Source organism: Temnothorax longispinosus, chromosome 11, assembly GCF_030848805.1.
Source record: "Temnothorax longispinosus isolate EJ_2023e chromosome 11, Tlon_JGU_v1, whole genome shotgun sequence".
NCBI classification, from domain to species: domain Eukaryota; kingdom Metazoa; phylum Arthropoda; class Insecta; order Hymenoptera; family Formicidae; genus Temnothorax; species Temnothorax longispinosus.
Genome location: NC_092368.1, coordinates 13,825,379 through 13,838,342, shown reverse-complemented (window position 1 = coordinate 13,838,342; position 12,964 = coordinate 13,825,379). Strand labels below are relative to the sequence as shown.

Sequence of the window (12,964 nt, the reverse complement as noted above, 5' to 3'; positions counted from 1 at the left end):
GCGTGGAAAGTTGCAAACCCATGTGGAACCGTACCATAATGAAAAACAACAATTTATACTTTTGACATTGTTAAAGCAGAGAATACTTTGTATTTATACTTTTTAAAATATAAAATTATAGGTATGTATATTTTCCAGTAAGTGTTTAGATAGTTGTAAGATAGAGCAAGATAGAAGAAGTTAGCAACAGCGCTCGGGTAGCGACAAAGGCCAGGGGAGCGCGGGGAGGAAAGTTAGGCCGATCGTGTTTTGTTGATTCCGGTCCGTGCTTGCGGCGAAGAAAGCGCGCGAGGCAGATCGTCGCAATATTCGGTAGCGAAAGCATCGTTTCGGGTTTCGGGAATCGCTGAATTCCTCGGTCCGCATAATCTTGTATTCCCGGTGTATAAGGGATATATTTCGGAACGGTTGTACGCAAACGTTACACCGTGCGTGCGTGCGTTATATACAGAAGATAAGAAAAGGACGAATTACATTCCCGAGGAGATAAAGCTAAGGAAGCAGTACGACGTATTCACAGCTAAGGACGAGACGACGCTTGCCCTTGCGAGGATTGCGAGGCCACATTCCAGATTGTCTGCCCGGCGAATGCGGCGAATTAGCTGTTTGCATCAATGCTAAGTACATCTGTTTATTTCCGATCGAATATTCGGATAAGCGTGTCTCACGCTTCATTAATGCTTTCCGACGAGCTTCGGATAAGTCGGTCCTACGGCTGCTATACGAATTACTTTTAATAGTGCGGATTATATTATTCGGTCGTGAAAAAGCCCACGCGGTGTTTCCGTGTTAATGGCGTGCATTTACGTTATAGATCTCGATGTATTCGTGTGAACGGCACGTGTCGAATATCTTTTTATATATCTTTTGCGTTCATCACATATCTTTAATTATAATATTTGTCCTTCTGACTTGCAGCGTACCAAAAATAGATATGTGAATTAATTAGATATTCCGATTCTTTGCGTTTATTTTGACAAGTGATAATCTTTCTTTTAGTGTTATTTACTAGAACATTCACGATTTCGCGTTGATAATTAGTTCTTAAATCCTTCGATTCTCGTTGCGTTCTCTACTTTACGATTACTAATCAATAGAGTTTATTATTTGGCTAACTCATATTCTAGATTTCCGTGTGTGATATATTACTCAGATATTTCGTTATACTATATGTTTGCTTTTAATATCAAGCGATCACACTCGCTTAAAATGTATTGTGCCTATTGCGACTAAACCTGCGGTTTGTTTATTATTCTTTTTATCAAATAACATTAATTAAGGATATTTACACAATTTTGTCTACAATCCGATTCGGCTGACGTTTCATCCTGCTGCTCTGCGTAATTTACAAAGAAATCTTCAGTGTAAAATAAATATTTTTAGTTTGAAGCTATTTACGTTTTCATTTTAATTAGTACACATTTTCAGAACATTCTTAAAACCGGGATTCGGATTCTTTACGCGAACTAGCATCGGTTGGCTGAAAAGTCATACCATTTCAAACAGTAAGTATACCAACTATTCTCTGCTTTAACAAATTATTTTTGTTATGAATATTAAGTGTTTAATTTGATAAACTTTTTTGTTAATAACTTTTTAGTAAAGAGACACAGAGTTCTTGCATCACGCATATATCGAAATCCTCAATAAATTATAATATATGTTTACGAAGATGACGTCATCGAATCATGCTATTGGTTTACGAAGTACCTTGGTTTAGCTTACTCTTACTTATGTACAAACCCGCCGTTGGCTTAACCTATAACAAACTTTGTAAATTGTCCTTTCACCGTTGCTTGTCGCGGCGACAGGAACAGTTTGGTTTCCTCGCATATTATCCATGTTACACACAACGTCTTGTTCCACGTCTTTCGGGCCATTTGGTGAGTGTTAAAAGATTTGACATACTTTTTAGAATACTGTACAGCATTGTGCATTACATAAGACAAAGACTTAAGGCATAAAACACCGCCATAAAACACTTGGCGCGAGACACTACCGTGTCTCTTGATTAATTAATTTCTCATTAATTATTGAGAAACTTATAAAACGTAAAAGACTTTTCGATTCAGTTTTACTCGCTCTACCTGCCCACGAACACTGGTCCGCGTATTATTTACATGGCACCCTCTGTATCAGTATATGTACCAGATAGCATAAAATGTTTTTAAAAATGCCCTTTGGAAATTCAAGATTAACATCCAAAATGTTTCTAGAAATAGCCTGGGAGTTAGATTAGTTTTTTATGCGAGTTCGCTAGGGAGCCTGCGGCGGAGCCCCTTCCCCGCTTATTTGTGTACTGTCTATACACATATCAGCAAATTACTACAAAACTTTGACCAAGACGCTTTTAGCCGTTCGGCAGAATTGATTAGTCAATCCTAGGATTGCTCGCATTTCGGGCTTTGAACATAAAACCGCGTTCAGATTATCGAGCCGAACTGCGAGCTGAATCTCGCCGCGAACCGGTCATGCGTTCACATTGGGTCTATTTTCTATCGTTGAACTGACTGCACTAGTTCAGAGTTTATATTTTTCCTTCCAATGTATAGAGTAAAATACCAAAAGTCGGTATTTCGACGAAACATCAAAAGATGCTTTTTATGATCAGATTACACACGTTGTCAGGTGGTAATTAACCGCTTCAATCATAAAGTTGCGAAACAAACATATTGTAGTTAATTTTGTGGTTTTTATTTTATTATTACTTTATTATACAATATTAAGAAGTAAAAATAGTTATATTACAAAAAGACCTTATTTGGACGACTTTAAGACGTCTTTAAAATGACGTCTTTAGATGGTCTAAGAAATGACGTTTTATAAACGTCCATTATTAGTCGCCGACCAAATTTGTCATAGACCAAAAATGACTAAAAATAGACGTCATTATGACTGCGGTCCACTTGACGCTACAAATTCTTTGGAGCGTCCTTCTCCTTCTTTCTTCATTGAAAGAAAAGAGAAGAGGAATGCTTTGAAGCATTTGTAGCGTCAAGTGGACCGCAGCCTATGTCGTCTTCTGATGTCACTTTATTTGCTACTTGCGGGCTGGGCAGGAAGCAGAATCAAAATATTACGTCATAATGACGTTATGGAATGACGTCAGTATAATGTCATTTTTAAAGACATAGTCGCTTTTTGGTCATTTGACGTCATTTGTACAAACATGACTAGTTTTGACGTCAAAATGACATGTGCTTGCTACCTGGACAGGTTTGAACCCTGGCTGAGGTAATATTTATCGAAATTTTAATAATTTAATTTAATTTAAATTATTTAAAAAATGAGATGCTTAAATATATAAATATCAAAGATTATTATTAACGTCTTGACGATCAATCGGACCAAAACAATGGTCGAATCGTCACGATGATTACTTGCTAATTGTAGTCGATGAAATGAACGTCTAATGTAAATAATAATATTTCTTATATTAATATCATGCAACTTTTATGTCACTGTACATTGCAGTTAATAAATAAATTTAAAATTGATATGCATCTAATCTAATCTAATTTAAAACTACTTTTTATTTTTGTAGGATTGTTTGCAAAAATACTATTTAAAGAAATCAAATTAATTAATCAATCAATATTCAATTTATAATAATTTACGTTAGTTACATTGTCTAAATGAAAAAGGTTCGTGTAAACATAACGTAAACGATACGTGATCTATATTAAGATTTGGAGTTATTATATTCACTGTAAAACAGTGAAGAATATCATAGCAGTTTAATGATATTAAACAGCTATGATATTAAACAGTGGCTGCGCACAGCAAGTTTGAGGATAAAAAGGTATAATATTATATAATTTAAATACTATCAAAACCAGTCACATAAATCATTTTATAAATACAAAGAGCCTGTCCGAAGCAATAGCAAAAAAAAGGAAATTTCATCATTTACATTTTGTTAATATACATACGTGACTGACCAGTTTTTACACTATTTTTAAATAGAAAGTCGGATCGCTACTTTTCGCCTAAAACGAGGCATCCGTAAGACATGTTTCGCCATACCTTATTTGAAACTGAAATTAGACGGAAATAATGGGTTTCTTTAATCAAGAAACTGTGGCAACATTTAGAAGCGATAATGAATGTTTTTAAAACGTCTGTCAAAATATCTGTGTTTGAACGGTTTAATAAAAGATGAAAAGATGAAAAATGTGTCCTCATGTGGATCGGTCCAAATAACAAAAAAATGGTGACAAAACATCAAAACATGTTTACAGGTTCCCCTTTTTTCGCCTTTAAACAAAAAATAGCGACTTTATAACAATTTCCCCTTAAGAAAAAAACATGTAAATAACCTCGCAAATAACTTTTTTCAAAATTAGATTTAAAAAATTTCTGAAATTTAACGCTCTTAAATTTAAAAAATAAACTTGAATTGAATAAAAATTCTGAATGTAGAGCACCTTAAAGTATTTATTTCTGATTCCTCTCAATCAACGGCGGGGCATGACCACCACAAAGAAACGTTTTAGCCTGCGATAAATAATTACAGATATTAATTATGGGTTTGCTTAGTCTAAAGTATATTGTCTAACCTTCATTTTATAAGCATTTTTTGAAATTTTCTAACACATCGGGTTCATCATTTATACTTTGTCAAAAGTGACAAAAAACACGTTTTTTTTGTGACAGAAAAATATGTTAGAAAAATTTTACTGACAGACTCGGATTTAGCGGCTAAAAATCTACAGGAAACGATTCGAGAAACCTAATCCGCATCTGATATGACGACCAGTGTGTTATCGATGAAATCTCTGTAGCTATAATTTAGCAGAATAAAATCAATCTGTAACTAATTTAACGGAATTTTTACTGATTCATAAGAGCAGTAAAAGGATTTTTTGATTGAAAGTAATAAGATTGTGAGTAATAAGATTACTTATACAAGAAATTAAAAATTAATGTTACAATAAAAGTCACAAACTTTTTAGTAGCTTTTATCAGAAAGATTCTATCAGAAAGCCTCCCTAAGGCAAAAAGACATATTAATCTAACTAAGATTAAAAAATTCAATCTAACGAAATACAATCTTCGAGTGACGACAGAGACAGAAGGAACGACGTTGATGTGTCAGAACAAAAAAAGGATTTTATCGTTCTCCCTTATTTAAAATCTGCCTCTGAAGTCATCGTCTAGTGGATAAGTCTAGGGATAAGTCTAAAGGTGAAATTTCATGGGCAGTGAAAAGCAGCAGCAGATCGTACTGATTGGCTACAAAATAGAGAAGTTCTCGAGTTTCTAGAACTTCTCTATTTTGTAGCCAATCAGTACGATCTGTTGCTGCTTTTCACTGCCCATGAAATTTCACCTTAAGATCTCTATAGGATACCGTATTCTGAATAAACTTATAGCAGAATAATTAAAGTCCAAAAAGATAAGAACTCCCACTTTATGAATAACAGTTATCTACAAAATTGATTGTAAGAATTGCGATGCCTCTTATGTTAGCCAAACTAAACGACAGCTTACATATTAGACTCAAGGAACATAAGTATATAACATCACATTATAGACTCGTCCAAGTATTTAATGGTCACCAAACATATTACACAATATAATCATTCTTTTGACTGGTTGTGAGATAGAACTCGCATATTAGGTCATGAATGCAATTACCAAAAAAAGATTAATTTCCGAAATTATTTACATTAAGGATCAATACAATGGAATCAGCTCTAAAAAGACACGGAATTATTGAACGAGGTTTATTTTGATGTTCTGAGCGAACTCTCTGTCACTTTTAATTATAAACATTAATTTGTAGATTATTATGCCAGTCGCCGAACAAACCTCCCTCTAAGAAGCCGTACATCTTCACACTGATAAACATCACGTATTCAAAAATACGAAATTATAATATCAAACTTCGTCGAATGACTACTTATGAAAGTTGTCCACTTCTCTTCTATATGCTTTTTGAATTCTATTCATAGAGTTTCTCTCTTTATAGTTACCACTAAGTCTGGTTAGAAATTTACATTATTATTTGCTAAACACCGGACATATTTTACATTTGGACTTACATTGGTGCTCTCTAACGAGGATGGCGGCTGCTCGAATTATCTGCAAAGAATTTCTACCATTTCACTATTAGACTTTTCAAAAAAAAATTTTCGATTAGGTTTTAATTTTTAACCTTCGACTTAAATTTAAGTTTTAATTTTAATCATTGACTTTTTGACTTACCGTGTTTGACTTCGATCTTAACTTAATATATATATATATATATATATATATATATATATATATATATATATATACTTATTTTAACGCTTTTAATGTAATCTTCAATATTTTATTATTATTTTTATTATTTTTGTATTGTTCTTAAATAATCTGAAGATGACTAATTGCAAGTACGGTCGAAACGTTAGCTCACTTTAGAATAAACAAATTGCTTAAATTATGAGATTTTCTTTTTAACACCTTAATAACGCTCGATAACTGGTAATTGGCCGTTTCTTCTCCACAAAATCACGAAATTGAAATTAAAGATTTTGATTAAAACCAAAATTTAAAAAGAGTAAAGATTAAAATATTATTAAAAAATTGAAGAAAAAGTTTATAGAAAATTAGACATAAATTATAGATGTAAATCAACGTATTATTACTTACGTGTAAAAGTTAATTGTGATAAATCCACCATTCACCAGAAGTATCAAACTTTTGTGTCTTATTTATTTAGACGAGGTCAAGAAAACTTTTAACATGTCGAAAACTAGCACGGTACCCGGCTTAGCTTACCTGCCAGCGAGAAATATGACGGCAGCAACTGCGGCGGGTTTTCTCGAGGCTAGGAGAAAAATCGACGGTGCGGAAGGATTGTGGAGAATTGGAAATAAGCTTTACGATTTGGAAACCTTCGCGAAATCGCATCCAGGTGGAGCTGAATGGATTCGGCTCACGAAAGGGACCGATATCACCGAATTATTCGAGGTACTTATTAAATCAAAGTTAGAATTAACAATTTATTATCAGTCAATTTTTTGCTTGGAAGCATCAATCATCTTTTAATCCGTACTTTTATACAGGGTGTATCATTTTAAGTGATTCAGCTGAATATCTTTTAAAGTAAAAAAGATTGGAAAAATTGTTTTAGACAAAAGTTGTTTGGTTCAAAGGGGGACATGAGATGGTGTCATTGGTTTGACCATGGATGGTCGTTTAAAGCTCACGTGAATGACACCTTTAATTTCTTAAATGGAAATCCCTATTTTTCAATGCATATTCTTGTAGCTAATCTCGAGAGCTTTTCAAAACATTATAATAAAGTATTTTTTCGTTAAAAACTTTTGGAATTATGAGGCTTGAAAGTTCTAGTATTTTGACATAAAATACAAAATATCTTGTAAAACATTAATTTTTCGGTAATGTTACCTTAATACTTTTATGCACAGAATAATGAGACGAATCAATTGGTATAAAAAAAAGACATGGTTGCTTTTAAGAAAAAGTATGCAGATGCGAGTTGCAAATTACATATTTTTCAAGTCTTATAATTCTAAAAGTTTTTAACGAAAAAATACTTTATTATAATGTTTTGAAAAGCTCTCGAGATTAGCTACAAGAATATGCATTGAAAAATAGGGGTTTCCATTTAAGAAATTAAAAGTGTCGTTCACGTGAGCTTTAAACAACCATCCATGGTCAAACCAATGACACCATCTTATATCCCCCTTCGAACCAAACAACTTTTGTCTGAAACAATTTTTCCAATCTCTTTTACTTTAAGAGATATTCAGCTGAATCACTTAAAATTATACACCCTGTATATAGATTATTATTATCATTTTTTGTGAGCATTTTTATGAATATTTTTCCATAACTTTATATTTATATGTATATGTATTAAATAACGAAGTATGTGTGTCTTTACTATTTACATATGGGGCAAAATTTGTCAACCGGGCCACCGGCCTGCCCATAATTGTTTTTATCGCAAAAAAACTACCTTGTGCCTAGAGGTAGCTATGAGTAAGAGCTATCGAAAGCCGTGTGCAACTTTGCAGAATTCAATGTGGCTGTACCAAAATGGCGACCAAAACATCTGAAATCCATGAATGGCTTCAATGAAATTATTAGAAAACGAAGAAAATCGTGATTAAAACAGCTTTAAAATGACCTGTGTTAGAGTTAATAGTAGGTTGACCACGAATCAGTAGCTGGGTGATCGAAATTTGGGATGGTAATCCAATATGGTGGACAAGAAACTGCATTTACGCACCGCAAACTACTGACAATTGACCGGATCTACTTGAAAATGGTTGTGCGGGTGGTTCACGGACTGTATATGACAAATCCGATCCCAAAGAAGCAAAATCCAAAATGGCGATGATCGAAATCTAGGATGGTGATCCAATATGACGGCCGATCCACTCTGTATTGTAAATCACTGGAAATTCAACAAAACTCAAGTAGCGTTTTTCAGACGAGTGTGAAGTTTGCCGCCCGAGCCGAAGACGAGAGCAGCAAATCACATAAGTCTGAAAAAGCTTTTGACCCGAGGTGCACACGATATTTTTCACAATATTTTTACGGAAAGTTCGACCTCCATGCCTAGAGAGGGGCGAAAGTGGTCAATTTTACGCCAGGGCGGCCATAGCGGGCGGAAAGTGCTCACTTTCCACCCGCTAAACAAGGAGGTAAGTTGCTACTTTCTTTCCTAGGGAGGAAAGTGGTTACTTTCCGCTCGCTATGGCCGCCCTGGCGTGAAATTGACCACTTTCGCCCCTCTCTACGGGCATGGAAAGTCAAATTTTCCGTGGAGGTGTTGTGAAAAGGGTTTTTCCCTAGGTGTCAAATCCATTTTTATGAATCCAGTTTTATAATTCGAATTTTGAGTGAATCTGCTGAATTTCCAATGATTTACAATACAGAGTGGATCGGCCGTCATATTGGATCACCATCCTGGATTTCGATCATCGCCATTTTGGATTTTGCTTCTTTGAGATCGGATTTGTCATATACAGTCCATGAACCACCCGCACAACCATTTTCAAGTGGATCCGGTCAATTGTCAGTAGTTTGCGGTGCGTAAATGCAGTTTCTGGGCACCATATTATTGGATTACCATCGCAAATTTCGATCACCCAGCTACTTATTTGTGGTCAACCTACTATTAACTCTAACACAGGTCATTTTAGAGCTGTTTTAATCACGATTTTCTTCGTTTTCTAATAGTTTCATTGAAGCTGTTAATGGATTTCAGATGTTTCGGTCGCCATTTTGGTACCGCCACATTGAATTCTGCAAAGTTGCACACGGCTTTCGATAGCTCTTACTCATAGCTACCTCTAGGCGCAAGGTAGTTTTTTTGCGATGAAAACAATTATGGGCAGGCCGGTGGCCCGGTTGACAAATTTTGCCCCATATATTACCCTATTTCTTTTTAGTTTTCCTTAAAAATTTTCGGGTTTGTCGCTACGATTTTCGTGTAGGTAAATTCGGAGGCAACTTTAAATTTTATAACAGTCAATTCTATCACTTAGAGTCACCACATTACTGACAAAGCCGAACGACTGCTGCCAAAATTCTACGTCCGTGAAGCCACGTGTCCGCGATCGGTGCCCCTGACCTTTCTCCCGGACGGCTTCTATCGCACATTCAAGAGACGGGCGGCCGAGGCTTTGAAAAACGTCAATTTCCATAAACCGTCCACGACGACGAATCTCATCACCGATTCCTTGGCGACTGCGACTTTCGCGCTGAGTCTCACGGCCGCTCTCGTCAACTCTTACGCCATTACCGTCCTAGCCAGTGAGCATTCGTGAAGTTATTTATAATTAAGATATAAATAGTTTATTAGAAAAAGAATTAAAGTTATAAATAATTGAGATTAAAGATAATAAAAATGACGACAATCGCAATAGAACGATAAAAATAAAATTTACGAATATATTTATTAATTAATATATCTTTGTATTAATTACAATCATTAAGAGCAAACGTATTAATCGATTGGTTTATTCGACGATAATTCTAGGCGTTTTTCTGACATGGACGACCGTCGCGGCACACAATTACTCCCACATGAGAGACAATTTTCGTATGTATTACTTCGATCTGAGCATGGTATCCTCGAAAGATTGGCGCATCACGCACGTGATGAGCCACCACATGTATACCAACACCATATGGGATTACGAGATCTACGTGTTAGAGCCATTTTTGCAGTGGATGCCTCGTAAGGATAAATCCTACTTAGCGGGAATGATAAGCAGGATTATAAGTCCCATCGTCTGGATGTTGCTGTTCGTTTCTGAAGGCTTGAAACGGTAATAAAAACTTAATTTCAACGTATATACAATAACATTCCACACCCTTTCGTTGAAATTAAGGGAAAGGTTTATAGCTTGTATCTTCACTTTAGATTCTTAATTTTTGCGTCTGTCGACATCGAAAAATTTGCCAAATGGATTTCCAATTCTATTTGTCGTGATGAAAGATTTAATTACTTTTAGATATTACGCGGTATTCAAGGTGTACGGGGTCTTCGAGTTTCGCGATCTCGTGCCGCTCGTGCTACCCCTATCGATGTGTTTTATGGCACCTAAGATTCTCGTGGCTCTCAAGTTGTGGCTGATAATGGTGCTAATTAGTAGCGCCCTGTTCGGTCTAATTGGCTTCAGTGCGGCTCATCATCACCCTAATATTTTCCACGACGGCGATACCTACAGGTTACATATATCTTACATTTTTTTTAAGGAAACTTTTATTCCCTGAAATTATTAAAGCATTTTCTAAGGTGATTCTAAAGCCGTGATGTTAGCCGGTTTTTTTCGGTTTTTTTCTTAGCACTAATCTTTTAATTGGCTTTATAGAAATGCAAAATTCTTGTCTAGAATTAAAGTACGCATCAAAATCTAGGTCATGGTGGTCGAATTTATATGTGGTGGTCGTCACGTATAATAAAAAATATTAATTTTTTTTCGTTTTTGATATAAATTCGACCTCCATGACCTAGATTTTGATGCGTACTTTAATTCTAGACAAGAATTTTGCATTTCTATAAAGCCAATTAAAAGATTAGTGCTAAGAAAAAAACTGAAAAAAACTGGCTAGGATCGCGGCTTTAGGATCACCTTAACCGATCAAATTTATTTTGTTTTCTCTCTATTAAAAAATAATTTAAATAAAGTAAAATAGTATAAAATAAGTTAATTAAAGGAAAAAAAAGAATATTGATTTAACTACACTCACTTCAAACATAGATCTAACGTTAATTCAATCTCGATGTAATTTTTGATATTTTGATTTTAATTAATTGACTTTGTTTTTAACGTCGAGCTACTCGATATTAATTCCAATTTTAATCTCAATTTTAATTTTTTAATGGTAAAATATTTCTGAAGAATTTAGTAAATTCCTCTAATTATTGCAATGTCTCCAAGGAATGATCTGGACTGGGGTCTGCTCGAGATGGACGCCGTGCGCGATCGCGAGGTGATCGACGACTCGACTTTCCTAGCGCTCACCAACTTCGGCTCACACTCATTACACCATCTGCTGCCCACCGTGGACCATCACTATTTGCAATTATGCGTGCCTGTTTTTCTGCAAACGTGCGAGGAATTCCGCATCAGCTCGGACAAGTGGACGCAGTGGGAGCTTATGAAAGGACAATTCAGGCAGCTTACGCGAACTGATGCTAAGAAGAATCACAGGTAGAACTCAGCCTTCGGCGAAACGTGCTCTATTATAAATATTGACTTCCTAGGCACTAAGTTTTTACGCGCTTCTACGCACTTCTAAATTTTTACGTGTCAATTTGCGACGAAATATCTCAGGCGAATAATAATAAATATAAATGAGACGATTGAAGTAGAAACTCGTTAAATTATGCGCGTAATTTGAGATAAGTTTTACGAATTAAATTAAAATCGTATCTACACATAAAGTAGATAAATAATTTTAAGAAAAGACAAAATTCGTGAGATTACCGTTACGCGAAGTACTTGATGCATTAAGAAGTACTTGATGCATGAAAGCCAATAGTATGTTGTACAACTAGTGGAAAAAGTGGTCGATTCTGAATGAGTGTAAAGTTGGTCGCACGAGCTTCAAGCTCGTGCGACCATCACACTCATTTGGGCTCGACCACTCTTCCCACGAGTGTTGTTCATACTATTTTTCCTAACAAGAGCGTGAAACAGGCCGCTTTTCGCGCTTGTTTTACAATTTCATTTCTCCACTAGTTGAGAAATGGCTTCATGTTTCAACGCTTACGTCATCATTGCGAAATGGATCGTTTTGCTCACTCAAAACAAGCGCGAAAAGCGGCCCATTTCACGCTCGCGTTAGGAAAAAATTATTTTCCACTGTTTCGTACGCGGATTATATTGTACAATAAATTAAGCTGACAATTAAACAAATGAATAATTTCTTTGCGTTCACGGCGAAGATCGACACGTGACGTCCAACGAATTCTTGTCCTGGAATCGTCGAGTCTCACGGGTGGGTGATCGGCAAACGGAGCGATTTAGTTCTTATCTTTATTTATTGCTTATTTACTTTAATAAATACATACTTCGTCTCTCTTTATAAATTACAATTAAGTTTATAGGATACGATATCATTCGGATGACACGTGTAATGATACGCGCTTCTGATCAAACGTTCATCGCAACTCGCTCTCTTGTTCTACTATGTACTCGCAAGTGATCTTTTTCCTCTTTCCACGATCTTGTTTCCAGCTCGACTTTTGCTCGGTACGTGTTATTGTGCAACTCGCGAGAGCATAAACGTTTCTGTATTTGTTGCTCTATTTTCTCCCCCCCCCTTTTCGTCTTCTGTGTATGCGTGTGTGTAAATATTAATATATCTGTCGCGCTGGCTCTCGCCCTCTCATCATCCGCTCGCGCGCCCTCTCGCTCGATTTCTCTCTCGCTCTCACCCACTCTCACTCTCCCAGTTTCTCCCTCCCTTTCTCTCTCTCCCTTTC

At 35.7% G+C, this 12,964-nt stretch overlaps 1 protein-coding gene across 2 annotated transcripts; it reads left to right on the top strand.

The window, feature by feature from the left end:
* The first annotated feature begins 310 nt into the window (after nucleotides 1-310).
* LOC139822445 (cytochrome b5-related protein-like) lies at nucleotides 311-12,951 on the top strand. Of its 2 annotated transcripts, XM_071794155.1 has the most exons (8): nucleotides 311-621; nucleotides 1,429-1,505; nucleotides 1,601-1,883; nucleotides 6,710-6,960; nucleotides 9,513-9,780; nucleotides 10,007-10,298; nucleotides 10,485-10,700; nucleotides 11,415-12,951. In XM_071794155.1, exons 3-8 carry the CDS (start codon nucleotides 1,841-1,843, stop codon nucleotides 11,689-11,691), a joined length of 1,347 nt encoding a protein of 448 aa, XP_071650256.1. In that variant the 5' UTR covers nucleotides 311-621; nucleotides 1,429-1,505; nucleotides 1,601-1,840; the 3' UTR covers nucleotides 11,692-12,951. The 2 variants fall into 2 exon arrangements, with proteins under 2 accessions (XP_071650256.1, XP_071650257.1); XM_071794156.1 differs by lacking the exon at nucleotides 1,601-1,883.
* Nucleotides 12,952-12,964: the final 13 nt, after the last annotated feature.

Excerpts from the sequence above, each read along its gene's own strand:
- LOC139822445 (XM_071794155.1), top strand. The coding sequence starts at position 1,841 with ATGTTACACACAACGTCTTGTTCCACGTCTTTCGGGCCATTTG. Across the intron at positions 1,884-6,709 it reads CACGTCTTTCGGGCCATTTG|ACGAGGTCAAGAAAACTTTT; the intron begins GTGAGTGTTAAA and ends TTATTTATTTAG. Across the intron at positions 9,781-10,006 it reads CGCCATTACCGTCCTAGCCA|GCGTTTTTCTGACATGGACG; the intron begins GTGAGCATTCGT and ends CGATAATTCTAG.